The sequence below is a fragment of the Piliocolobus tephrosceles genome, chromosome 2 (assembly GCF_002776525.5).
Source record: "Piliocolobus tephrosceles isolate RC106 chromosome 2, ASM277652v3, whole genome shotgun sequence".
Taxonomy (NCBI): Eukaryota; Metazoa; Chordata; class Mammalia; order Primates; family Cercopithecidae; genus Piliocolobus; species Piliocolobus tephrosceles.
Window position 1 is genome coordinate 178,684,419 of NC_045435.1, and position 25,717 is coordinate 178,710,135.

At 42.2% G+C, this 25,717-nt stretch overlaps 2 protein-coding genes across 7 annotated transcripts in view; both read left to right on the forward strand.

Annotated features, from left to right (window-relative positions):
- CNOT10 (CCR4-NOT transcription complex subunit 10) overlaps positions 1-25,496 on the forward strand; it is a 61,620-nt gene extending 36,124 nt beyond the window's left edge. The window contains exons 6-13 of one of the 6 annotated variants that reach the window (XM_026455681.2): positions 1,552-1,638; positions 3,096-3,179; positions 6,833-6,950; positions 12,130-12,279; positions 14,608-14,810; positions 21,085-21,206; positions 22,459-22,635; positions 25,289-25,486. In XM_026455681.2, the coding sequence (XP_026311466.1) occupies positions 1,552-1,638; positions 3,096-3,179; positions 6,833-6,950; positions 12,130-12,279; positions 14,608-14,810; positions 21,085-21,206; positions 22,459-22,635; positions 25,289-25,373 (1,026 nt within the window). In that variant the 3' untranslated portion in view covers positions 25,374-25,486. Of the gene's footprint in view, positions 1-1,551; positions 1,639-3,095; positions 3,180-6,832; positions 6,951-12,129; positions 12,280-14,607; positions 14,811-21,084; positions 21,207-22,458; positions 22,636-25,288 lie in introns of all 6 variants that reach the window. The other 5 variants (XM_026455680.2, XM_026455682.2, XM_026455679.2 and 2 more) reach the window with 5 other exon arrangements.
- LOC111550127 (60S ribosomal protein L39) lies at positions 9,841-10,254 on the forward strand. The gene has a single exon (XM_026455685.2). It carries the CDS (start codon positions 9,904-9,906, stop codon positions 10,057-10,059), a length of 156 nt encoding a protein of 51 aa, XP_026311470.1. The 5' UTR covers positions 9,841-9,903; the 3' UTR covers positions 10,060-10,254.
- Positions 25,497-25,717: the final 221 nt, after the last annotated feature.

The window sequence follows — 25,717 nt, forward strand, 5'->3', positions numbered from 1 at the left end:
GTGAGAGACGTGGTGCCCAGTATGAGTACATCCTGAGTCTCATGTTTTTTCTTTTGCCTGTGCTTCTGGTTATCAAGGGATGACCCTTCTTTCTTCCTTTTTCTGCCCCTTTGTTTTAAAAGGAGTGTTCGCAGGAAACATTGTAAATACCTTTTTACCTGTGCACATTCTTGAGGTTTAAAAAGAAAATAAACATCTGGCATTATTTTTTTCAATTTAAGTGTGTATTCATAAGGGATTTCAGTTGAATAACCTTAGCATTATACCGAAACATTACGTAGTAAAATATTTATATTCAGTACTTGTAATATTTGATTAAACATAATTTAGTTTAGTAGATGCTTATGTGCGCTGCCAGGTTCTAAGGTACTCTGTTAGGTACTAAGGGGACAAAACAAACAAACATTGCAGTCCTTGCTTTCCAGGATCTCAGGTCTAGGAAGAGATAAATTGGGCAACATCTGTTCATGGACAAGGGAGGAAAGAGGTGAAAGAGGTTAGGGAATATTTCAAAGGAATTTGGATGCTTGTTTTGGCCTTGGAAGATGGTTAATAGTTTGACAAGTCAGAAAAGGAGGGTTAGAGCAGGATAACCAGCCTGGCAGAGAATATCACAAAAGGTATGAGCTTATGGCGTGCTGGAGACCTTTCTGGTAATGAAATGGACAGTACCGGAGAAATGCAAAGGAGAGCAGTGGGAGATGATGTTGGCAATGTGAGTGTGAGTGATAGCTTGAAGAACTTTGAATACTAGAAAGTTCAAATTTGATGTGATTGGCAGTATTCATAACAGAGAAAGTTTTAAGAAGTGGGTGGATCTGTTCTGGGTTTTAGAAAGATAATCTGAGTTCTGCTTAAAGTAATATTCATGCTTTTTAAAGCAAGCCCAGGCTGGCCACAGTGGCTCATGACTGTAATCCTGGCACTTTGAGGGGCCAAGGCAGGACAATCAGTTGAGCCCAGGAGTTTGAGATGAGCCTGGGCAACATAGGGAGACCCCCGTGTCTATGAAACATTAAACTTAGTAAATAAATAAAACCAGCTCATCATTACGTTCTACTGTGAGCTCATGAGTAGAGCTTCCTGTCACCCACTCTAGACTACTGAACCTCAGTCTCTAGGAGTGGGACCTGGGATTCTGCATTTTTTAAAGACAGGGTCTTACTCTGCCACCTCAGGCTGGAGTATAGTAGCACAGTTGCGGCTCACTGCGGCCTTAATCTCCTGGGCTCAGGCAATCTTCCCACCTCAGCTTCCTGAGTAGCTGGGACTGCAGGTACATGCCACCATGCCCAGCTAATTTTTGTATTTTTTGTAGAGATGGGATTTTGCCATGTTACTCAAGCTGGTCTCAATCTCCCGGGCTCAAGTGATCCGCCCACCTCAGCCTTCCAAAGTACTGGGATTACAGGCATGAACCACGATGCCCCACAAATTCTACATTTTGAAAATGCTCTCTAGGTAATTTAGGTTACCTCACTTGGAAATCGCTGATTTAAATTATGGTCAAAAATACTTAATGTTGATAAACTTTGTCTCATCACCCTGCAGACTGGTAATAACAACAACAAAGATGGATCTAATCATAAAGCTGAAAGTGGAGCTCTAATAGAAGCTGCAAAATCAAAGATACATCAGGTAGCGTAAATTTTAAAGGGGGGCAATGCATCACATACATTTAATTGTAGTTAGGACAAATGAAGCAATGAGATAGATCATTGGAAGCAGTCAGTAATTCAAGGTGCATGTATTTGTTTGTCTTTTGAAGTATTGTAGTTTTGAAGCACATTTATCCTAAATATATTTTGCTTAAGAGGATAATATAATTTATTTAAATTGCTCTATAAATAAAGTTTGAGAGAAATGGCATGGGGATGTACTGCATGATAAAATCAACTGGAATTTTAAAAAGTCATCATTAGCCATGTGCAGAAGAAGATTGATAGGATTTTTGCCTGGAACTTGAGTATTGAAGTTTTTTGTTTGTTTGTTTGTTTTGAGGCGGAGTCTCGCTCTGTCGCCCGGACTGGAGTGCAGTGGCCGGATCTCAGCTCACTGCAAGCTCCGCCTCCCGGGTTTACGCCATTCTCCTGCCTCAGCCTCCGGAGTAGCTGGGACTACAGGCGCCCGCCACCTCGCCCGGCTAGTTTTTGTATTTTTAGTAGAGACGGGGTTTCACCGTGTTAGCCAGGATGGTCTCGATCTTCTGACCTCGTGATCCTCCCGTCTCGGCCTCCCAAAGTGCTGGGATTACAGGCTTGAGCCACCGCGCCCGGCCTTGTTTGTTTGTTTTTTGAGATGGAGTCTCGCTCTGTCACCCAAGCTGCAGTACAGTGGCGTGATCACGGCTCACTGCAACCTCCGCCTCCCAGGTTCAAGTGATTCTCCTGCCTCAGCCTTCCTGAGTAGCTGGGATTACAGTCGTGCGTCACCACACCCAGATAATTTTTTGTATTTTTAGTAGAGACAGGGTCTTACCATATTGGCCAGGCTGGTCTCAAACTCCTGACCTCAGGTGATCCACCTGCCTCAGCCTCCCAAAGTACTGGGATTACAGGCGTGAGCCACTACACCTGGCCAAGTTTTTATTCTACCATGATTTTGGTATTTTGAAGTATATTCAGAGTACATTGAAAATAGCATATTTGGCCGGGCGCGGTGGCTCAAGCTTGTAATCCCAGCACTTTGGGAGGCCGAGACGGGTGGATCACGAGGTCAGGAGATCGAGACCATCCTGGCTAACACGGTGAAACCCCGTCTCTACTAAAAATATAAAAACTAGCCGGGCGAGGTGGCGGGGCGCCTGTAGTCCCAGCTACCTGGGAGGCTGAGGCAGGAGAATGGCGTGAACCCGGGAGGCGGAGCTTGCAGTGAGCTGAGATCCCGCCACTGCACTCCAGTCCGGGGGACAGAGCAAGACTCCGCCTCCAAAAAAAAAAAGAAAATAGCATATTTTCTAAAATTGCAAACTTGTTTTAGCAAGTAATTAGTATAACTATGTTGTAAATAGATTGGGTTTAATTTTCCTAACTAGAAAGTAAAACTTTATATAAATCCACCATAGTCTTAACGTAGTAACATTTTCACTTTGACAGTACAAAGTACGAGCTTATATCCAAATGAAGTCTCTGAAAGCATGTAAAAGGGAAATCAAGTCAGTCATGAACACAGCTGGAAATGTAAGTTTCTTCTGTACTTTTGTTTTTCAATTTGTGTCTTTCTTATTTAGACTATGGGTATTTGTCAGTTTTAAATAATTTATCTTAGTCTGTTATATATACTGCCAGATATGAACCTTGCTATTTTAAAGTTGGGAAGTAGTAGTAATACTGTGTCTGTAGTTTAATTTTTTTTTACTTAAAATTACAACAAGCACTTTTTTATGTAACCTTCAAAACCACCATTTTAAATAACTGCCTATTGTTCTGTGACTGGTTTATCACAATTCACTTAAACATTTTGCTAATATTAGACGTTTAGGTTATTTTAGAATTTTTTAGTATTATATTCAAAACATTTATGGCCAGGCATGGTGACTCACCTGTAATCCCAGCACTTTGGGAGGCTGAGGTGGGAGGATCACCTGAGGTCAGGAGTTCAAGACCAGCCTGACCCACATGATGACACCCTGTCTCTACTAAAAATACAAAAATTAGCCGGTGTGGTGGTGTGTGCCTGTAGTCCCAGACACTGAGCCACTGGGGAGGCTGAAGTGGGAGGATCGCTTGAACCCGGGAAGCAGAAGTTGCAGTGAGCTGAGATTGTGCCATTGCAGGCTAGCCTGGGTGACAGGGTGAGACCATGTCCAAAAAAAAAAAAAAAAAATTATTAAAAATCTAACAGTCAAGTTGTAGCCAAAACCTGCCCCTTCCAAATGACTTTTGGCTTGACAGTACCTTCAATTTAACTAGTACTAAAGTATTTGAGATAGAATTACTTCTTCCTTCCACTCCCTCCACCCTAATCTTTCATTGATAATTTTTAAGATGGTATAGGAAAGAAACAGAATTGTGAACAATCTTGATGCTTCTAGGAAAACTATAAATTTAGAAGTATAAAGCCATGAGAAAATATGGTTAAAAATCTCAGGCAGGATCCAGATTAGTCACTGAGTTAGTTAATATGCTAGTGTTTTGTTTTTTTTTTTTTGAGACGGAGTCTCGCTGTGTCGTCCAGGCTGGAGTACAGTGGTGCGATCTCGGCTCACTGCAAGCTCCGCCTCCCGGGTTTACGCCATTCTCATGCCTCAGCCTTGCCGGTAGCTGGGACTACAGGCGCCCGCCACATCGCCCGGCTAGTTTTTTTGTATTTTTTTTATTAGAGACGGGGTTTCACCGTGTTAGCCAGGATGGTCTCGATCTCCTGACCTTGTGATCCACCCATTTCGACCTCCCAAAGTGCTGGGATTACAGGCTTGAGCCACCGCGCCCGGCCACTAGTGATTTTTTATAACAATTGTGGCCTAGACCAGAGCCTAAGAGGGAGAAGCCCAGTGAGCCAGCCAGCAAGCCAGCCATTATCAAACCTTTTTTTTAAATGATAAAAGACATAATTCCTGCTTTAAAGGAAACCATAGTCATAGAGGAAAGACAAATGAAAATTATTATAATTCATCATCCTAAATCAGCGAAAACTTCAGGAGGAATAGATACCACTAAGGATAAGTGCTGAAAGCCCTTGTTTCCTTAGTAACCAGACCTTTGGGATGGGCGGGAGGCAGAGCAAAGGATAAACTAGGATTTAGAAGGAAAGCCTGTTGCTAAATTAAGTGAATAAATAGGCCAGGTGTGATGGCTGATGCCTGTAATCCCAGCACTTTGGAAGGGTGAAGCAGACAAATCACCTGAGGTCAGGGGTTCGAGACCAGCCTGGCCGACATGGGGAAACCTCATCTCTACTAAAATAAAAAAATTAGGCCGAGCATAGTGGCTCATGCTTGTAATCCCAGCCCTTTGGGAGGCTGAGGCAGGCGGATCCCAAAGTCAGGAGTTCGAGACCAGCCTGACCAACATGGTGAAACCCCACCTCTACTAAAAATACAAAAATTAGGCCGGGCGCGGTGGCTCAAGCCTGTAATCCCAGCACTTTGGGAGGCCGAGGTGGGTGGATCATGAGGTCAGGAGATCGAGACCATCCTGGCTAACACGGTGAAACCCCGTCTCTACTAAAAATACAAAAACTAGCTGGGCGAGGTGGTAGGCGCCTGTAGTCCCAGCTACTCGGGAGGCTGAGGCAGGAGAATGGCGTAAACCCGGGAGGCGGAGCTTGCAGTGAGCTGAGATCCGGCCACTGCACTCCAGTCCGGGCGACAGAGCAAGACTCCGCCTCAAAAACAAAAAAAAAAAAATACAAAAATTAGCCAGGCGTGGTGGCATGCGCCTGTAGTCCCAGCTACTCAGGAGGCTGAGGCAGGAGAGTTGTTTGAACCCAGGAGGTGGAGGTTGCAGTGAGCTGAGATGGTGTCACTGTACTCCAGCCTGGGCGACAGAGCAAGACTCCGTCTCAGTCAATCAATCAATCAGTCAGGATTCTAGAGGTCCTCCTGGATGGATGTTTAGTCTCCAGAGCTCTCTGCATGCTTTTGTACTCTAAACAAGTAGTACTATCTAGAGGGTCCTCCACCATGAGGATTCTTAGGAGAAGTGAAAGGTGATCTACTATTCAAAATGTGATCTTTGGAATAGCAAGATTAGTGCTTACCAATAAGGCATTCTGTTGAAAAATTCTTCCAAGCCGGGCGCGGTGGCTCAAGCCTGTAATCCCAGCACTTTGGGAGGCTGAGACGGGCGGATCACGAGGTCAGGAGATCGAGACCATCCTGGCTAACACGGTGAAACCCAGTCTCTACTAAAAATACAAAAAAAAACTAGCCGGGCGAGGTGGCGGGCGCCTGTAGTCCCAGCTACTCTGGAGGCTGAGGCAGGAGAATGGTGTAAACCCGGGAGGCGGAGCTTCCAGTAAGCTGAGATCCGGCCACTGCACTCCAGCCCGGGCGACAGAGCAAGACTCCGTCTCAAAAAAAAAAAAAAAAAGAAAAATTCTTCCATTTGTAGAACGACGCTTTTTTTTTCCTGTTTGGAAAGTATTTGATTATTTATATCTCTGTAGGTGCTAATGAAAAGTGCATTTGTATCCTAAAAAGTAAGAAAGATCACCAGTCTCTCTAATAACTACTAAAATGAAGGACGTAGATCGTGCTGTCAAATTGGTTTTCAGTTAGTAGTATAGTAGATGGAACACAATCAGTTGATAATCTACAGACTGTATTCTTTTTTTTTTTTTCTTTCGTGAGACGGAGTCTCGCTCTGTCGCCCAGGCTGGAGTGCAGTGGTGTGATCTCGGCTCACTGCAAGCTCTGCCTCCCAGGTTCACGCCATTCTCCTGCCTCAGCCTCCCGAGTAGCTGGGACTACAGGCGCCCACCACCATGCCCAGCTAATTTTTTGTATTTTTAGTAGAGACTGGGTTTCACCGTGTTAGCCAGGATAGTCTCAATCTCCTGACCTCGTGATCCGCCCACCTCGGCCTCCCAAAGTGCTGGGATTACAGGCTTGAGCCTCCGTGCCTGGCCCAGACTGTATTCTTATACATACACATATACCTATACTTATTTTTTCAGGTGGACCCTTAGTAATTCTTTTTACAAAGTGCTCTCTTACAGGTTCAATTTTTTAGATTGTGAGAGCAATGAAACATTTAGAGACTATATAGTTTTTTGTGACTATGACTTAATTCATTTATGGTTTTGAACACGTCAGTACAACAGTATAATTAAGATCTTACATTAGGCATCTGAAAACAAATTATCAGTAACTTTTATATTTTCTCTACAGTCTGCACCCTCTCTCTTTCTTAAAAGCAATTTTGAGTACTTAAGAGGTAATTATCGAAAAGCCGTGAAGCTATTAAATAGTTCAAACATTGCTGAGCATCCAGGATTCATGAAAACAGGTAAAAGAAAATTGTGAAATTTTAACTTTTTTTTGCCTGACTCTTGTACCCCTTCTTGCTTGTCCATCTCCCAACACCCAGTCTTTTGAGTGATTTATGCTCATTTTTAATGAAAATGTTTTAATATTTCTGCTGTAAAAATTTCCATCCTGTTTCTACTTTAGAAGAAACCTCATTACTTCTTGCTTTTACTTTGCTTTCTTTCCTTTTTTTACTTTTCCAGGTTGGATCACTTTCCTCCCCTCCCCGCACCTTCTTTTTTTTTTTTTGAAATAGTCTTGCTTTGTCGCCCAGGCTGAGTGCAGAGCCACAATCACAGCTCACTACAGCCTCAACCTCCTGAGCTCAAGTGATCCTCCCACCTCAGCCTCCCAGGTAGCTGGGACTGTAGGCATGCACCATCATGCCTGGCTTACTTATTGTAGAAACAAGGTCTCATTATGTTGCCCAAGCTGATCTCAAACTCCTGGGCTCAAGTGATCTGCCGACCTCAGTCTCCCAAAGTACTAGGATTACAGGTGTGCACCACTGTGCCTGGCCCAGATAGCTTTTCTTTTTTCTTTAACCTGACTTGCCCGCCTCCCGCCCTTCCTTCCTTCCTTCTTTCCCCTCTTTTCTTTTCTTTTCCCTCCCTCCCTTCCTTCCTTCTTTCCCTTCTTTTCTTTTCCCTCCCTCCTTCACTTCCTTCCTTCCCTCTCTGCCCTCCCTTCCTTCCTTCCTTCCGACAGAGTCTTTCTCGGTTGCCCAAGCTGGAGTGCAGTGGTGGCAACATCTTGGCTCACTACAACCTCCACCTCCCTCCCGGGTTCAAGCGATTCTCCCACCTCAGCCTCCTGAGTAGCCGGGACTACAGGCACGCACCACATGCTCAGCTAATTTTTGTATTTTTTGGTAGAGACAGGGTTTTACCATGTTGCCCAGGCTGTATCGAACTCCTGACCTCAAGTGACCCACCCGCCTCAGCGTCTCAAAGTGCTGGGATTACAGGCATGAGCCACCACACCTGGCCCTTTAATTTGTTTTTATAAGATCCTTGGACTTTTGCTTTGTAAAGTGAGACTTTTTTTTTCTTTCTTTCTTTCTTTCTTTTTTTTTTTTTTAGTGAATTACTGTCTGTACCAGAAAAGTGAGATCTTTTAAGTAAATAATATAATGTTTTTATTTCTATCTGCCATAAAGGCAGTTAATAATATAATTTTTTTTCTGTAACTTACCCAATTAATATGACTTATTTAGATCATTAACTATATCAAAAATCTTTCTATAAAGCTAGGAAAATAAGTATTATTACATATTCTTCTATTTAAAAAGTCTTATAAATCCCTTGATATTAATGGTAACATGAAAGTAAAAATTGTGACTGTCATTTAGGTTTATATCATCAGTATTTGATGGGGCAGGAGAAGGAAAATCACTTATTCAAGAAATGAGGATAAACTGTTGAAAATGTATGTTTTGCCTCAAGTTCAAAATGCAGACAATATGTTTTTTGGTTTGTTTTGTCTTGTTTTATTTTGGATTCTATTCAGATACACACACAGAATACACATGCAAACATACTCAGATCTTCCCCTATTTACCCTTTCAGTTCACAGGAGTGATGGAAGATGGAGAAGGGCACTTTGTTCCTTATAATTCTCTTGTGGGTATTATTTCTCTTATAAATTCCCATTTCTAATTCTGCTCGATTTTAGTGTTTTGTTTTCATTGTCATAGTTTCTCCTCAGAGGTCCACTAACACACAACATACAATGATCCCTCAAACTAAAAAGATAATATACTTTGAGAAATTTTTGCTTAGGATTTTCTTGATGTAGATGTCAGTATTGACATTGTCAATCTTAATTGGAGGTAGGAGCTGGAAGCGGTGGCTCATGCCTGTAATTCTATGCTTTGGGAGGCCAAGGCAGGAGGACCAGGAGTTCGAGGCTACAGTGAATCATGATCATGCCACTGCACTCCAGCCTGGGCAACAGAACAAGGCCTTGTCTCTGAAAATAAATTAATAAATAAAGATGGCCAGGCATGGTGGCTCACACCTATAATCCCAGCACGTTGGGAGGCCGAGGCTGACATATCACTTGAGGTCAGGAGTTCAAGACCAACCTGGCCAACATGGAGAAACCCCGTCTCTACACAAAATACAAAAATTAGCCAGGCATGATGGCGTGCACCTGAAATCCCAGCTACTTAGGATTCCAAAATGCTGGGATTGCAGGCGTGACCCACCGAGCTCAGCCTTGTGTTTCTTTTTTAAATATTGTCATTGCTTAATTTAAAAACATGTCAGAAGATTACCTTTAGTTTTTAGTGCTAAACAATAAATATCCTGATTATTAATTTTGTCATTCTAGTCAGGCATTTTATACCATTAAGGGCCGTTGTTTTGGAATGTTTGGGTAGCTGTTTAGAAAAAAAATATCAAAGGCCGGGCGCGGTGGTTCATACCTCTAATTGCAGCACTTTGGGAGACTAAGGCAGGCAGATCAGGAGGCCAGGAGATCGAGACCATCTTGGCTAACATGGTGAAACCCCGTCTCTACTAAAAATACAAAACATTAGCCAGGTGGGGTGGCGGGCGCCTGTAGTCCCAGCTACTGGGGAGGCTGAGGCAGGAGAATGGCATGACCCCAGGAGGCGGAAGTTGCAGTGAGCTGAAATTGCGCTACTGCACAACAGAGTGAGACACCGTCTCAAAAAAAAAAGAAAAAACATTAAAGCTTAGATTACTTTCATTACACCAAAATAAAATTCAGAGAGATGAAGGATTAACATTTAAAAATAAATAAAAGCAGTAAGACAAAACTTGGATGAATATTTTAATTTTGTGATGGGGAAGGCTTGAGTAAACATTTTCCAAAATCTAAATCTAAGTACCATAGCGTTTAGAAAGCATTGCTAGCTCTTTTCCTTTCTCCGCCATCGTGGTGTGTTCTTGCCTCCACTTCTCGCCATGTCTTCTCACAAGACTTTCAGGATTAAGCGATTCCTGGCCAAGAAACAAAAGCAAAATCGTCCCATTCCCCAGTGGATTCGGATGAAAACTGGAAATAAAATAAGGTACAACTCCAAAAGGAGACATTGGAGAAGAACCAAGCTGGGTCTGTAAGGAACTGCACATGAGATGGCACATATATTTGTGCTGTCTGAAGGTCACGATCACATTACCATATCAAACTGAAAATGTCACCACTCTCTGGAGAGTTCGACGTATTTTCCTCTCTGAATCTATTATGAATGCGTTGGTTGGCTGGGTTCAGTAATAAATATGTGAGGCCTTTCATTGCAAAAAAAAAAAAAAAAAGCATTGCTAAATTTGACCACATTAAAATGCTAAACGTTTTATGATTAAAAATGTAAACACACATATACATACTGAACAAAGTCACAAAACAGATGACAAACAGGTGGGCAGGAATATTTGAAACAGATGTGACAGAAGGTTTCTATAACATACAAAACAACTAATAACCAACAGAAAAAACATCTGTAACCAAATAAAGAAATAGGCCGGGCGCGGTGGCTCAAACCTATAATCCCAGCACTTTGGGAGGCCGAGACGGGCGGATCACGAGGTCAGGAGATCGAGACCTCCTGGCTAATACGGCGAAACCCCGTCTCTACTAAAAAAATACAAAAAACTAGCCGGTCGTGACGGCGGGTGCCTGTAGTCCCAGCTACTCAGGAGGCTGAGGCAGGAGAATGGCGTAAACCCGGGAGGCGGAGCTTGCAGGGAGCTGAGATCCGGCCACTGCACTCCAACGTGGGCGACAGAGCCAGACTCCGTCTCAAAAAAAAAAAAAAAAAGAAAGAAAGAAATAGATCGGCCAGGAATGGTGTTCACGCTTGTAATTTCAGCACTTTAGGAGGTCGAGACAGGAGGATCACTTGATTCCAAGAGTTTGCGACCAGCCTGGGCAACAAAATGAGACCCTATCTCTGCAAAAAAATTAAAAAATTAGCTGGGCATGGTGGCCCACGCCTGTAGTCCCAGGTACTTAGGAGGCCAAGGCATGAGGATTGCTTGAGCCCAGGAGGTCGAGGCTGCAGTGAGCCCTAATTATGCCACCGCACTCTAACCTGGGCGACAGAATGAGACCCTGTCTCAGAGAAAGAAAAAAAAAATAAGGGTGAAAGACAAGAAGAGGCAACACAGGCTGAAAAATACAAATTCCCAAACATGAGAAGATGCTTAGCTGCAATGGTATTTAAAGAAGTGTAAATTAAAATCAGTAGAGACTTACGGTTTAACAAGCCTCTGTTCTGTTCTTTTTTTTTTTTTTTTTTTTTTTTCTTTGAGACAGAGTCTTACTCTGTCACCCAGGCTGGAGTGCAGTGGTGCGATCTTGGCTCACTGCAGCCTCCGGCCCCCAGGCCCAAGCAATTCTCCTGCCTCAGCCTCCCGAGCAACTAGGATTACAGGCACCCTCCACTATGCCCGGCTAATTTTTGTGTTTTTTAGTGGAGGTGGCATTTCACCTTGTTGGCTGGGCTGATCTCGAACTCCTGACCCGAAGTGATCCACCTTCCTCAGCCTCCCAAAATGCTGGGATTACAGGTGTGAGCCACTGTACCCAGACTCACTCTGTTCTTTTCTATATATTCTTGCTATTCACTTAATATACTTTGGTTGTTTCCATATATACTTGCTTCCTTGTTTCTAATTTCTGCATAATATTTCATTGGTGGATGCAATGCGTATACATTATATTACTGATGAACATATTTTATCTTTTGCATTTTTGTATCATTTGTCTACAGTTACTAAAAATTAGCTGGGCATGGTGGCTCATGCCTCTAATCCCAGAACTTTGGGAAGCCAAGGTGGAAGGTGTTGCTTGAGCCCAGGAGTTTGAAACCAGGGTAGGCAATATAGTGAGACCCCGTTTGTTTTAAAAATTGTTTTTAAAAAGGAAAAAAAAAAATCGGTACAAAATTAGACTAACAAAATAAGACTGGTTTTTAAAAATAATTGTTATCAACTTTAACAAAATAGATTTTAAGAGGAGTTTTAAAATTTTTCAGAAATTTCCTAAATTTCAAATAGCTTGTGAACTGTTCTTTAAGAAGTAAGTGAAATGGTAACAGTGTTAACTCATGCAAGATGAGCCCAATTCTTGTCTGAGGGACACCAACATTGAAAATTTTCTGTGGACAAATTTATTTGCATTTTTTTCAGGTGAATGCTTGAGATGCATGTTCTGGAATAACCTTGGTTGCATCCATTTTGCCATGAGCAAGCACAATTTGGGAATATTCTACTTTAAAAAGGCTCTGCAGGAGAATGATAATGTCTGTGCACAGCTCAGTGCAGGTAGCACTGATCCAGGTAAGCCCAGTACTGGGGTACAGTTTGTATTTACTACAGCAGAAAAGCATGATTTAAACAGCATGAATGTGGTTAAAATACCCACCATATATACTTACATATAGTTAACTCTGATCTTACCCAACAAGTTTGGCTCTGGGGATTTTTAATAGATAATGCTACTTTGAATAGCAATAACAAGGTGTTAAGAGTAATTTTGAATTTTCCAGAAATTTAAGTTGCATTCCATTTTTCATCGATTTGAAAATGAATAATTCCCTGTGGTAATGTTATATAACAGAATGTTTGATTAGTCACAACATGACTGTGCCAAACTAGGTTTATTACAGATTTTTTTTTTTTTTTTTTTGAGACAGAGTCTAGCTCTGTCACCCAGGCTGGAGTGCAATGGTGCAATTTCAGCTCATTTCAACTTCTGTCTCCTGGGCTCAAGTGACCCTCCCACTTCAGCCTCCTGAGTAGCTGGGACTATAGACACATGCCACTGTACCTGGCTCATTTTTGTGTTTTTTGTAAAGATGAGGTTTCGCCGTGTTGCCCAGGCTGGTTTGGAACTCCTGGGCTTAAGTGATCCTCCCACCTCAGTCTTCCAAAGTACTGGAATTACAAGCATGAGCCACTGTGCATGGCTTATTATAGATTCTTTGCAGAGTTTTACATGTGATACTACTGGCAGCATCTGACAGTCTTTAAGCAATTTCCTCACATTGATCCTTTAATATATATTATCATACGGATCCTTGATCTGAAATGCCTAAAATCAAACAATTATTTAGCTTTTAAAAATAATAACCTATTTAGGTCAGGTGTGGTGGCTCACGCCTGTAATCCCAGCACTTTGGGAGGCCAAGGTGGGTGGATCACGAGGTCAGGAGATAGAGACCATCCTGGCTAACACGGTGAAACCCCGTCTCTACTAAAAAATACAAAAAAATTAGCCGGGCGTGGTGGCGGGCGCCTGTAGTCCCAGCTACTCGGGAGGCTGAGGCAGGAGAATGGCGTGAACCCGGGAGGCGGAGCTTGCAGTGAGCCGAGATGGCGCCATTGCACTCCAGCATGGGCGACAGAGCGAGACTCTGTCTCAAAAATAGTAATAATAATAACCTATTTAATTGATGCCAAATGTATTATAAATCAAGGTTGACTGAAACATTGAATAGATGATAACACATGGCAATTAGTTAACCAAGATGAAATTTTTTTTGAGACGGAGTCTCGCTGTGGCCCGGGCTGGAGTGCAGTGGCCGGATCTCAGCTCACTGCAAGCTCCGCCTCCTGGGTTTACGCCATTCTCCTGCCTCAGCCTCCCGAGTAGCTGGGACTACAGGCGCCCACCACCTCGCCCGGCTAGCTTTTTTGTAGTTTTTAGTAGAGACGGGGTTTCACCATGTTAGCCAGGATGGTCTCGAACTCCTGACCTCGTGATCCGCCCGTCTCGGCCTCCCAAAGTGCTGGGATTACAGGCTTGAGCCACCGCACCCGGCCAACCAAGATGAAATTTTTGTTTTATTTTATTTTATTTTTTTGAGACGAAGTCTCACTCTGTTGCCCAAGCTGGAGTGCAGTGGTGTGATCTTGGCTCACTGCATCCTCCACCTCCCAGGTTCAAGCAATTTTCCTGCCTCAGCCTCCCAAGTAGCTGGGACTACAGGCACCCTCCACCATGCCTGGCTAATTTTTGTATTTTTAGTAGAGACGGGGTTTCACTGTGTTGGCCAGGCTGGTTTTGAACTCCTGACCTTGTAATCCACCCTCCTTGGCCTCCCAAAGTGCTGGGATTACAGGCGTGAGCCACTGAGCCCAGCCAAAAATTTTAAAAAGTGGACACTTCATACAGACTCTAAAAATGTTGGCTAGGCAAGATGGCTCATGCCTGTAATCCCAACATTTAGGGGAGGCCAAGGTGGATCACTTCGGTCCTGGAGTTCAAGACCAGCCTGGGCAACATAGTGAGACCCCCATCTCTACAAAAATAAAAGTAAAAAATAAAAGAGAATAAAGTAAAAATGTAGAAAAGTAGTATAAGGTTCAAAGGAGTGAGAGTGGGTCCCATCTCTTAGCTTTGCCCTTCCTGGAGCTTTGTTGCCTGAGGAGCTGGCAAATGAGAAGAGACATCTCTGGCTCTGCCAGTATAGACAACTGAGATGACTCTGGAGAATATTTGTGGGGTTGAGGACGGAGACCACCATTGTTGAGAGCCGTTATAACTCAGATCAGGATTATTGGTGTTAAACATGGTAGTGTCTAAGTACTTAATGGAGTAAATGTTTTCAAGGTTACTATTACTTTAAATCTAATGATGTATTCTTATCTAATTTTTATCACTAGGCAAAAAATTTTCAGGAAGACCCATGTGTACGTTACTAACCAATAAGAGATATGAGTTGCTGTATAACTGTGGAATTCAGCTTCTTCACATTGGAAGGCCTCTTGCTGCCTTCGAATGTCTGATTGAAGCTGTTCAGGTTTATCATGCAAATCCTCGCCTCTGGCTACGGCTGGCTGAATGCTGCATTGCTGCCAATAAGGGGGTGAGTGCTACTTGGGTATCTTTTTGAACCCTATCTTCCCCCCACTTACTACATGGAATGTTACAGAAAAAAAGAACCTTGGAAACATACATAAGACATCATGCTCTTTTTTTTTTTTTTTTTTTAATTTTTTTTTTTTTTGAGACGGAGTTTCTCTCTTGTGCCCAGGCTGGAGTGCAATGGCACAATCTCGGCTCACTGCAACCTCCACCTCCAGGATTCAAGCGAGTCTCCTGCCTCAGCCTCCCGAATAGCTGGGACTACATACACATGCCACCATGCCCAGCTAATTTTGTATTTTTAGTAGAGATGGGGTTTCAACATGTTGCCCAGGCTGGTTTTGAACTCCTGACCTCAGGTGATCCACCCACCTCAACCTCCCTAAGTGCTGGAATTACAAAGTGCTGGGATTACAGGCGTGAAGGTTAAAAAGAGAATGATGATGGTCATTCTTTTCTTTTGATTTCAGTGAAATGTGTATGTAGTCTTCCTTAACCATTGGTGAAAAAAAATTTAGTTTCAGAAAGTCATTTGATGGCCAGGCGTAATGGCTCATGCCTATAATCCAAGCACTTTGAGAGGCCGACGTGGGTGGATCACTTGAGCTCAGGAGTTCAAGACCAGACTAGACAACACAGTGAGACACCCATATCTCTACAGAAAATTATTAGGTGTGGCAGCGAGTGCCTGTAGTCCCAGCTATTCAAGAGGCCGAGGTGGGAAGATTGTTTGAGCCTGGGAGGTGGAGGTTGGAGTGAGACCAGATAGAGCCACTGCACTCCACCTTAGGCAACAGAGCAAGACCCTGTCTCAAAAAAAATAAAAATTTATAAAGTCATTTGTTAACATTCTCATTCTTGGTAAGTAAGTGTGGCAACATTAAAGAGTTGAAGCCAGTGATAAAGTCATGTATGTTGGAACAGTGGTCTGCTAGCTGCTCCAGGGGTCAGGAGCCATGCCATCTGCTGGCATAATAGTGTTGTGTAGCCTGATGATTAGAAAAGGTTTTGGCCGGGCTGGTGGCTCACGCCTGTAATCCCTGCACTTTGGGAGGCCGAGGCAGGCAGATCATGAGGTCAGGAGATCGAGACCATCCTGTTTAATACAGTGAAACCCCGTCTCTACTGAAAATACAAAAAATTAGCCGGGCGTGGTGGCGGGCGCCTGTAGTCCCAGCTACTCGGGAGGCTGAGGCAGGAGAATGGCGTGAACCCGGGAGGCGGAGCTTGCAGTGAGCCAAGATCGCGCCACTGCACTCCAGCCTCACTCCAGCCTGGGCAACGAGACTCGGTCTCAAAAAAAAAGAAAAGGTCTGATAATGCAATGTGGAAAGAATTGCATTTCCTTCAATGCCTGAGAGTTTTACTTTGGTTTCAGTAAATGATACAGAGTTTATGGATTACAACAGGCTGTTTCTCTCTGACACATGATTGCCCATGGTAGCTGTGAGAATAGGCTAGTTTACATTGATGTCCATGCTTAGATTATCTCCAAATGGCAGTTGGTGGAAGCCTTTTGAATTTCAATTTGGGAGGGATCAATAGGAGATAGGGGAAAGATGGGTTGTATCAGAATTACCAGATATGTGTATCTTCCATTTGCTACCGCACCCCCTGCCCTTGCTGTGAAACATTGGGAAGGTATGATACCTGGAGGTTTTACCTTGCATGCCTGCCATAGGTGATGTTGAGGCTCTCCTGCTGCACAGCAGTTTCTGAGAAGTACAAGAACTAAGGGGATTAAAGAAGTGTGTTTGCTAGTTTTCATACATGGTACTTAGGTAGTTTATGATTTGAGTATACCAATAGAGGAAGAGATGAGTGATTTGTCTTTGAAAGACTTTAATTATTTAATTATAGTTTGCTTTTTAAAAGACAACTTTCTTATTGGTTAATTCTTAACTGATAAACAGTTCTAGGTAGAATTTGTACTTCTTAAAGATAAAAGAAGCAAATAGAAATTGCCTGTTCTCTTCAATCTGTTTATAAATTTAAGTGTTGGGGGCCTTTCTTTGGTATTTACTGGAAACCAGGGTGTTACTTTTTTCTGGGAAAAGAAAAAAGTAACTCCCTAGTTTTGTAAAGTTTAATATTTTCTTTTTAAATTAACTGGTTTTAGAAATAGTACTTTTGGGATTGTGTTTGTTCTACAAAGCCATTGAGCTTACAAGGTCTCCCCCACTCCGCCTAGAGGAGAAGGAGCGGGAGGGGAGGATAAGTATTTTCCATATTAATATGCTGCTAGTCCTGTTTTTTTTTTTTCTAGAAAAGTTGTAAATTTGTAATTTTTTTAAAATGGTGAAGATGACTTTTGATTGCCATAACTTCATGAACACACAAAATTTGTGCTGCTAATAGGAAACTTGCCACCAGTAATATCTTTGTCTGTGCTTTTCCCCCTAAAAAAGAACTTTAGGGTAACCTAAAAAACAGTAAAAACAAGCCCAAAACACTAATAAAATCAGAGGACAAATCGCAACAGGAGTAATTGTAAACTCCAAATAAAATTTCATAAAATCTGTTAAGTCAGGACAGGAGGTATGCTGAACAAAGCAGTTTGTACTTTCAGAAATAAATTCATTTTGGATTTAAAAAAATTAACTTGTTTATGCTAAGGAGGACATTTTGTCCTGAATATCTGGTACGTATTATTTTAGACTTGTCAGAGGCAAGGCTTATATTTACCTGGGCAGTGTATAATATATGGGAAAAGATCTGCTAAACAAAAATAGTCTCAATATTTTAATTATGTATGATCCTTTTACCTTAAAACTGATCTGGCACACTTTCCGGCTATTGGTAATTGAAGGTATGGATTATTGTATGTTTTTTAGTTCCGAACATTCTACCATGGGCCAGTTTGTTTTCATCTGTTACATCTTCAGATCTGGCCATTTGGATCAGTTTTCATGGCCTTAGTAATAAGACAAGAGAATATAGATGAATCAATGTAAATTTATCACCACGACTAGGAAAATAAGTCAGAATGGAAGTCCTCACAATAATGGTTTAAAATATCCACTTTTTCATTAATATTGCATGGCATTCTCTACATATAACTAGTTTTGATCAGAGCAGTTTTATTGTATTTTTTAGCACTGTGTAGTATGTTCTTTATTAAAAGTCATGTGTGGAAGTGCAACTATAATAAGTTACATTCAGAAGCAATAAGTAACAGTACAGAAACATTTGTGTTTAGAGAAAAGACTTTGCAGGGCAGAGATTACTTTTGCAAATTCATATTGATTGACTCCAGTTTGTTCTGGTATGTGATAATTTGGATTTCATTATAAGATAACTACTTGGGATTCCACCTGCAGGTAAATTAGAGACTTGTTTTATTTTATTTTTCAAACAGGGTCTCACTCTGTCACTCAGGCTAGAGTACAGTGGCATGATCATGGCTCACTGCAGCCTCGACCTCCCTGATGTCAAGTGGTCTTCCCACCTCACCTTCCCTACTAGCTGGGGCATGCATGACCGCACCTGGCTAATTTTTGTATTTCTTTGTAGAGATGGAGTTTCACCACATTACCCACACTGGTCTCGAGTTCCTGGGCTCTAGCGATCCACCTGCCTCAGCCTCCCAAAGTGCTAGGATTACAGGTGTGAGCCACCTTGCCCAGCTTAGTTTATTTTATTTTATTTTATTTTATATTTTATTTTATTATTTTATTTTATTTTAGTATTTTATTTTGAGACGGAGTCTCGCTCTGTCACCCAGGCTGGAGTGCAGTGGCCGGATGTCAGCTCACTGCAAGCTCTGCCTCCCGGGTTTCGCCATTCTCCTGCCTCAGCCTTCCGAGTAGCTGGGACTACAGGCGCCCACCACCACGCCCGGCTAGTTTTTTGTATTTTTTTTAGTAGAGACGGGGTTTCACCGTGTTAGCCAGGATGGTCTCGATCTCCTGACCTCGTGATCTGCCCGTCTCGGCCTCCCAAAGTGCTGGGATTATAGGCTTGAGCCACCGCACCCAGCCAGTTTTATTTTTTAAATTAAAAAAGATTTGGCCTGGAGTGGTGGTTCATGCCTGTAATCCCAGCACTTTGGGAGGCTGAGGCGGCTGGATCAGGAGGTCAGGAGATCAAGACCATCCTGGCTAACATGGTGAAACTAAAAATACAAAAAATTAGTTGAGTGTGGTGGCACCCACCTGTAGTCCTAGCTACTTGGGAGGCTGAGGCAGGAGAATTGCTTGAACCCGGGAGGCAGAGGTTGTAGTGAGCCAAGATAACACCACTACACTCCAGCCTGGGTGATAGAATGAGACTCCTCAAAAAAAAAAAAAAAAAAAATTAAAAAGGTCTTTCGGGGCCGGGCACAGTGGCTCATGCCTATAATCCCACCACTTTGGGAGGCCAGGGCGGGCAGATCATGAGGTCAGGAGATCCAGACCATCCTGGCTAACATGGTGAAACCCCATCTCTACGAAATATACAAAAAACTAGCCGGGCGTGGTGGCGGGCGCCTGTAGTCCCAGCTACTCGGGAGGCTGATGCAGGAGGATGGCGTGAATCCAGGAGACAGTTTGCAGTGAGCCAATATTGTGCCACTGCACTCCAGCCTGGGCGACAGAGCAAGACTCTAAAAAAAAAAAAAATTTCGGGCCAGGCACAGTGGCTCACATGTGTAATCCCAACACTTTGGGAGGCCAAGGCGGGTGGATCACAAGGTCAGGAGTTCAAGACCAGCGTGGCCAACACGGTGAAACCCCATCTCTAAAAAAATACAAAAATTAGCTGGGCACAGTGGTGCACGCCTGTAGTCCCAGCTACTCAGGAGGCTGAGGCAGCAGAATCGCTTGAACCTGGGAAATGGAGGCTGCAGTGAGCTAAGATTGTGCCACTGCACTCCTGCCTGGGCGACAGAGTGATACGCCATCTTAATAATAATAATAATAATAAAAGATTTTTCCTGGCTGGACGCGGTAGCTCACACCAGTAATCTCAGTACTTTGGGAGGCCGAGGCGGGTGGATCACTTGAGGTCAGGAGTTTGAGACCAACCTGGCCAACATGGTCAAACCCTGTCTCTACTAAAATACAAAAATTAGCCAGGTCTGGTGACAGGTGCCTGTAATCCTAGCTATTCGGGAGGCTGAGGCAAGAGAATCACTTGAACCCAGGAGGTGGAGGTTGCAGTGAACCAAGACTACACCACTGCACCCAACCCTGAGCGACAGAGTGAGACTCGTGTCTAAAAAAATAAAGAAAAGAAAAAAAAAAAGAAATTCCAGCCTCGGCAACTTGGTAAAACCCTGTCTCTAAAAAAATAAATAGAAAAATTAGCCGGTCATGGTGGCACACACCTATACCTGTAGTCCCAGCTACTTGGGAGGCTGAAGCAGGAGGATCACTTGAGCCCAGGAGGTAGAAGTTGCAGTGAGCCGAGATCATGCCATTGTACTCTATCCTGGGCAACAGAGCCAGACCTTGTCTTTAAAAAAAAAAAAGAAAAAGGAGAAAAAAAAAGGTAGATACAGGGTCTTACTACGTTGCCCAGGCTGGTCTGGAACTCCTGGTTTCAAGCGATCCTCCTGCCTCAGCTTCCCAAAGGGCTGGGATTACAGGCATGAGCCACTGCACCCAACCAAATTAGAGACTTAGAATGAAGGGGGGGTGATAAATGAAATTATCACTGTGAGCTCTGTCGTGAGATAATATATCTTAACCAGATATCATAAAGTAAACATGTATGTGTAAGTAGCTTTTATTGTTTTCAGTTTAATGTTTATTCATTTGGTTTGCGGATTTTAATGTCCTAGAAGGCAAGTATTGTGTCCATGTAAATTTTTACCATGTACAGCTTTTTAAAGTTCATATATTGTTGACAATGTAATTAATAATTTGAATTAAGAAGGAAATGATCTGTGTTTTAGGAAGTGGAGCTGCTTCACTTTTCTTTTACACTGTATTTTGGGCTCTCATTTTCCTTAGTCAATGTCAAAGTACCTGTAATATGTAGCATGGCACTGGAGGTATAGAATATTCTAAGTAAATAATTCTAAATAAATTTTTGGGACATAATTGAATTGGATTTTGTTCTTAGAATTTTCTCGAATCTCATGTAAACAAAAAGTAGCATATATCCCAGATTTTCAGCCTTATGTACTTTTTCCACTAATACCAAACATGTTTCCGTTATCACCAAAAAAAGTCCTCATTGATTTTAAGAACTTTCTTAAATTTAGAGTAATTGTGACAGGTATTCCCCCATTTTTTATACCACATCTTACAATTCCCTTGAATTTACTGGAAATTATTTGTATTTTGTAGACCTCTGAACAAGAAACTAAAGGCCTTCCCAGCAAAAAAGGAATTGTACAGTCTATTGTTGGTCAAGGCTATCATCGTAAAATAGTTTTGGCATCACAGTCTATACAGAATACTGTTTATAAGTAAGTATTTTGCAAAGAAAAAGTATATATATTTAATACTAGTTTACATAATGTTACTTACATATAAAAGTATGCTTAGGATTTATCATTGCATAGGAGTACCCGCTTTGTAACTAGGTTTATTGCTATTTCAACAAACAGACCCTCATATATAGGTCCATAGTGAATGTTATCTAACGTGATTTTGGTTTATTACATCCATGGGTACTGTAATTATTGATGGCCTAGGAAACCCTAGTCTGTTCAGTGCCATTATTAAGAATGTCCAGAAGAGGGCATCTTGGTATCTCCTTTTTATGTAGTTTTGGTTATCATTGATACTTTTCATTTAGGTATTTTCTTATAGTTCCCTAGGATTGAAAATACATGAAAGTGAATTCTTACTATTCGAAGAAAAAAGGTGTATGAAAACATAAAGCAACCAAAGCAGTATAGAAGCTGTCACATGTATAACATTCGTTAGACAATTTGGAATTGCCATTATTTGTAAAGTGGCAAACTTTGCAAATAATTAACTGCCTTAATTTGTTTTTGTCAAAGAACAAAATTGTTCTCTGCCATTTAAAAGTATTTCCAAAGTATAGAAAATATCTGATACACGATAATTTAGTCTTAATTTATTTAGTTAAACTATGATGCACGAATATTTTTTAAAACTATTATGATAAAGCATTTCAAAGTTTTAAAGCAATTTCAAAGTTGTTACTACTTTTCAAAATTTTATTTTTCCCTAATAAAGATTCTATTTGGGTATATCAAACCAACAGAAAGTTGTATAAAGTGTCAATGAAATTATAAGACAAAAAGTAATGTTGCTGTTTCAAAGTGTATAGAGGCATTTTTGAAAGCAAGGATCAAACAAAGTAAGGCTCAAATGTGAAAATCTATTCTCTTCCCTTTCATCCCATTCTTAATATACTTCTTGCCCTCATTACAGTTGCCCTTGTCTGCAGTTTCTCTAGTATGTTAACATTAACATTGTGATATACATCAAATTGTCTCTCCTTGGTCTCATTCCTAGAGACACCGTGTATGTAATTTATATACTTGCAAACCATTATTTATACTATTTGCAACCTATACTTAGGATTTAGGTTGTTTAGCATGCTTTCACAACTGCTTATATTAACATTTCTACCTATTAAAAGGCATAGCTTTCATTTATAATCGATTGGTTTTATTCCTCATAATAAAAAAAGCCTTATTTTTAAATCTTTTATCCACTTAGCTAATTTGGTTTTGTTCTTTTAAGTGATGGGCAGTCTTCGGCCATTCCTGTAGCCAGTATGGAGTTTGCAGCCATATGTCTCAGAAATGCCTTGTTGCTGCTACCTGAAGAACAGCAAGATCCAAAGCAGGAAAATGGGTCTAAAAATAGTAATCAATTAGGTGGGAACACAGAGAGCAGCGAAAGCAGTGAAACTTGCAGGTATTCTAATCCTTGTGACCTCCCTTGGCAAAATCCTTTCAGGACTTCTTTAGTAAACCCTTTTGTTCTTTAAGTAAATTCCTAAATTCTTCAACCTAAATTTCTGAAATTCTCTGTTTTGCATAACAAGAGAGGAAAGCATTTATGTTTCTGAGTCTTTCTGGAAGAGAGAAGTAAGGTGAAGGCTAAGTTAGGAGAGATCCTTGAAAAAGAAAAGTAGAAAGTAGCAGTTTTGGCCGGATGCAGTGGCTCATGCCTGTAAAAGGCTGAGGCAAGAGAATCGCTTGAACCCAGGAGGCAGAGGTTGCAGCGAGCCAAGATTGTGCCACTGCTCTCCAGACTTCATCTCAAAGAAAAAAAAAGAAAATATCAGTTTTTCATTGACAACAGGGATATTTTTAAGAAGTCCTGTTGTCAGACAGCTTTAAAAAAGAAAAAATTGACCAGGTGTGGTGGCTCATGCCTGTAATCCCAGCACTTTGGGAGGCCAAGGTGGGTGGATCACTTGAGGTTAGGAGTTCAAGACCAGCCTGGCCAACATGGTGAAACCCCATCTCTACAAAAACTACAAAAATTAGCTAGGCCTGGTGGCGGGCACCTATAATCCCAGCTACTAGGGAAGCTGAGGCAAGAGAATCACTTGAACCCGGGAGGCAGAGGTTGCAGTGAGCCAAGATCATGCCACTGCACTCCAGCCTGGGTGACAGAATGAGACTCCGTCTCAAAAAAACAAAAAAATTATTAAAATAAACACTTGGCCGGGCGCGGTGGCTCACGCCTGTAATCCCAGCACTTTGGGAGGCTGAGACGGGTGGATCACGAGGTCAGGAGATCGAGACCATCCTGGTTAACACGGTGAAACCCCGTCTCTACTAAAAAATACAAAAAAATTGCCGGGCGAGGTGGTGGGCGCCTGTAGTCCCAGCTACTCGGGAGGCTGAGGCAGGAGAATGGTGGGAACCTGGGAGGCGGAGCTTGCAGTGAGCTGAGATCCGGCCACTGCACTCCAGCCTGGGTGACAGAGCGAGACTCCGTCTCAAAAAATAATAATAATAAAATAAAATAAAATAAAATAAACACTTAACTCCTAAAGCTGCTCATAGTTCTTCTTATATTCTGCCTAATATAATCACTAACCTCCAGAATATTTTTATATGTTTCTGGTTTTCTAGTATAAATTCAAAACTATGCAAATCTGGGCAGGGTACTGGAGGAGGCCAAGAGTTAAAGTCTAACCTGGGCAGCATAGCAAGGCCCTATCTCTTCAAAAAAAATTTAAAATAAATAAAAATTATGTGACTCTATGGAAATTGGGAGAACTTTGTAAGGACAAAACAAATAACATTTTATATATAGGGCATTCTGCCTTTTTTCTTTCTTTCTTTCTTCCTTTCTTCCTTTCTTCCTTTCTTTCCTTTCTTTCCTTTCTTTCCTTTCTTTCCTTTCTTTCCCTCTGTCGCCCAGGCTGGAATGCAGTGGCACGATCTCAACTCACTGCAACCTCTGCCTCACAGGCTCAAGCGATTCTCCTGCCTCAGCCCCCTAAGTAGCTGGGATTATAGGCACAGCGCCACTATGCCCGGCTAAGTTTTGTATTTTTAGTAGAGATAGGATTTTGCCACATTGTCCAGGACAGTCTTGAACTCCTAACCTCAAGTGATCCACCCTCCTCAGCCTCCCAAAGTGCTGAGATTGCAGGCACGAGCCACTACACCCAGCAGGAAATTCTGTTTTTTATACATGGCATCTTTAAACTTACGTCTCACATCCCGGCGTTTTTTCTTGATTATAATAGTAGTCGATACATGTTTACTATAAAAAATTTGGGCCAGGCATGATGGCTTACACCTGTAATCCCAGTGCTAAGGGAGACCAAGGCTGAAGGATTGCTTGAGGCTAGGAGTTCGAAGCCGGGCACCATTAGTCCCAGCTACTTGGGAAGTTGACGTAGGAGGATTGCCTGAGCCCAGGAGTTTTGAAGCTGCAGTGAGCTATGATCATGCCACACTGCACTCCAGCCTGGGCAACAGAGTCTCAAAAACCCAGTCTCAAGAAAAGGCGGGGGTGAGGGGTCAGGGGAATTAGAATAATGAGAAATGTGTGAAAGTTTTGAGTTATTTCCTTTCTATAGTAAAGATACTGTTTTCAGTTAGAGATTTTTTAAAGCAGTATTGGGGAAGAAACTAATATACAATATAGCTTTAACATGTTAGTGCTACCAAATTACTAAGCATTTCCATTGTTTAACTCTTTTACACTTTTGTTGTAAAAAGTTAGATGGGAGGCCAGGTGAGGTGGGTCATCCCTGTAAATCCCAGCACTTTGGGAGGCCAAGGCAGGTGGGTCACCTGAGGTCAGGAGTTCAAGACCAGCCTGGCTAACATGGTGAAACGCGCAAAAAATTAGCTAGGTGTGGTGGTGCACGCCTTTAATCCCAGCTACTCGGGAGGCTGAGGCAAGAGAATCACTCAAACCCGGGAGGCTGAAGTTGCAGCGAGCCGAGATTGTGCAATTGTACTCCAACCTGAGCGACGAGCAAAACTGTCTCGAAAAAAGAAAAAGAAAAGTTGGGAGTAAGGATAGGGAAACAAAATTTTACATTTAATTTTGTATTTGTTGCTCTTCATAATTAAGACTCTTACCTCTGTTTTAGCAGTAAAAGCCATGATGGAGATAAATTCATTCCAGCTCCACCTTCTTCTCCACTGAGAAAACAGGAATTAGAAAACTTAAAGTGAGTATCTAAACAAAATTAGCATTACATCTATTGAAATGAACACATTCATGGCTGGGCGCGGTGGCTCACACCTGTAATCCCAGCACTTTGGGAGGCCAAGGCTGGTGGATCACTAGGTCAGGAGTTCGAAACCAGCCTGGGCAAAATAGTGAAACACTGTCTGTACTAAAAATACGAAAATCAGCTGGGCACGGTGGCGGGTGCCTGTAATCCCAGTTACTTGGGAGGCTGAGGCAAGAGAATTGCTTGAACCCAGGAGGCAGAGGTTGGAGTGAGTGTGTCACTGCACTCTAGCCTGAGCAATTCCGTCTCAAAAAAAAAGAAATGAACACATTCTTTTTTATC

What these genes read in the sequence shown, in the direction of transcription:
- LOC111550127 (XM_026455685.2), top strand. Translation starts at nt 9,904, where the DNA reads ATGTCTTCTCACAAGACTTTCAGGATTAAGCGATTCCTGGCCAAGAAA.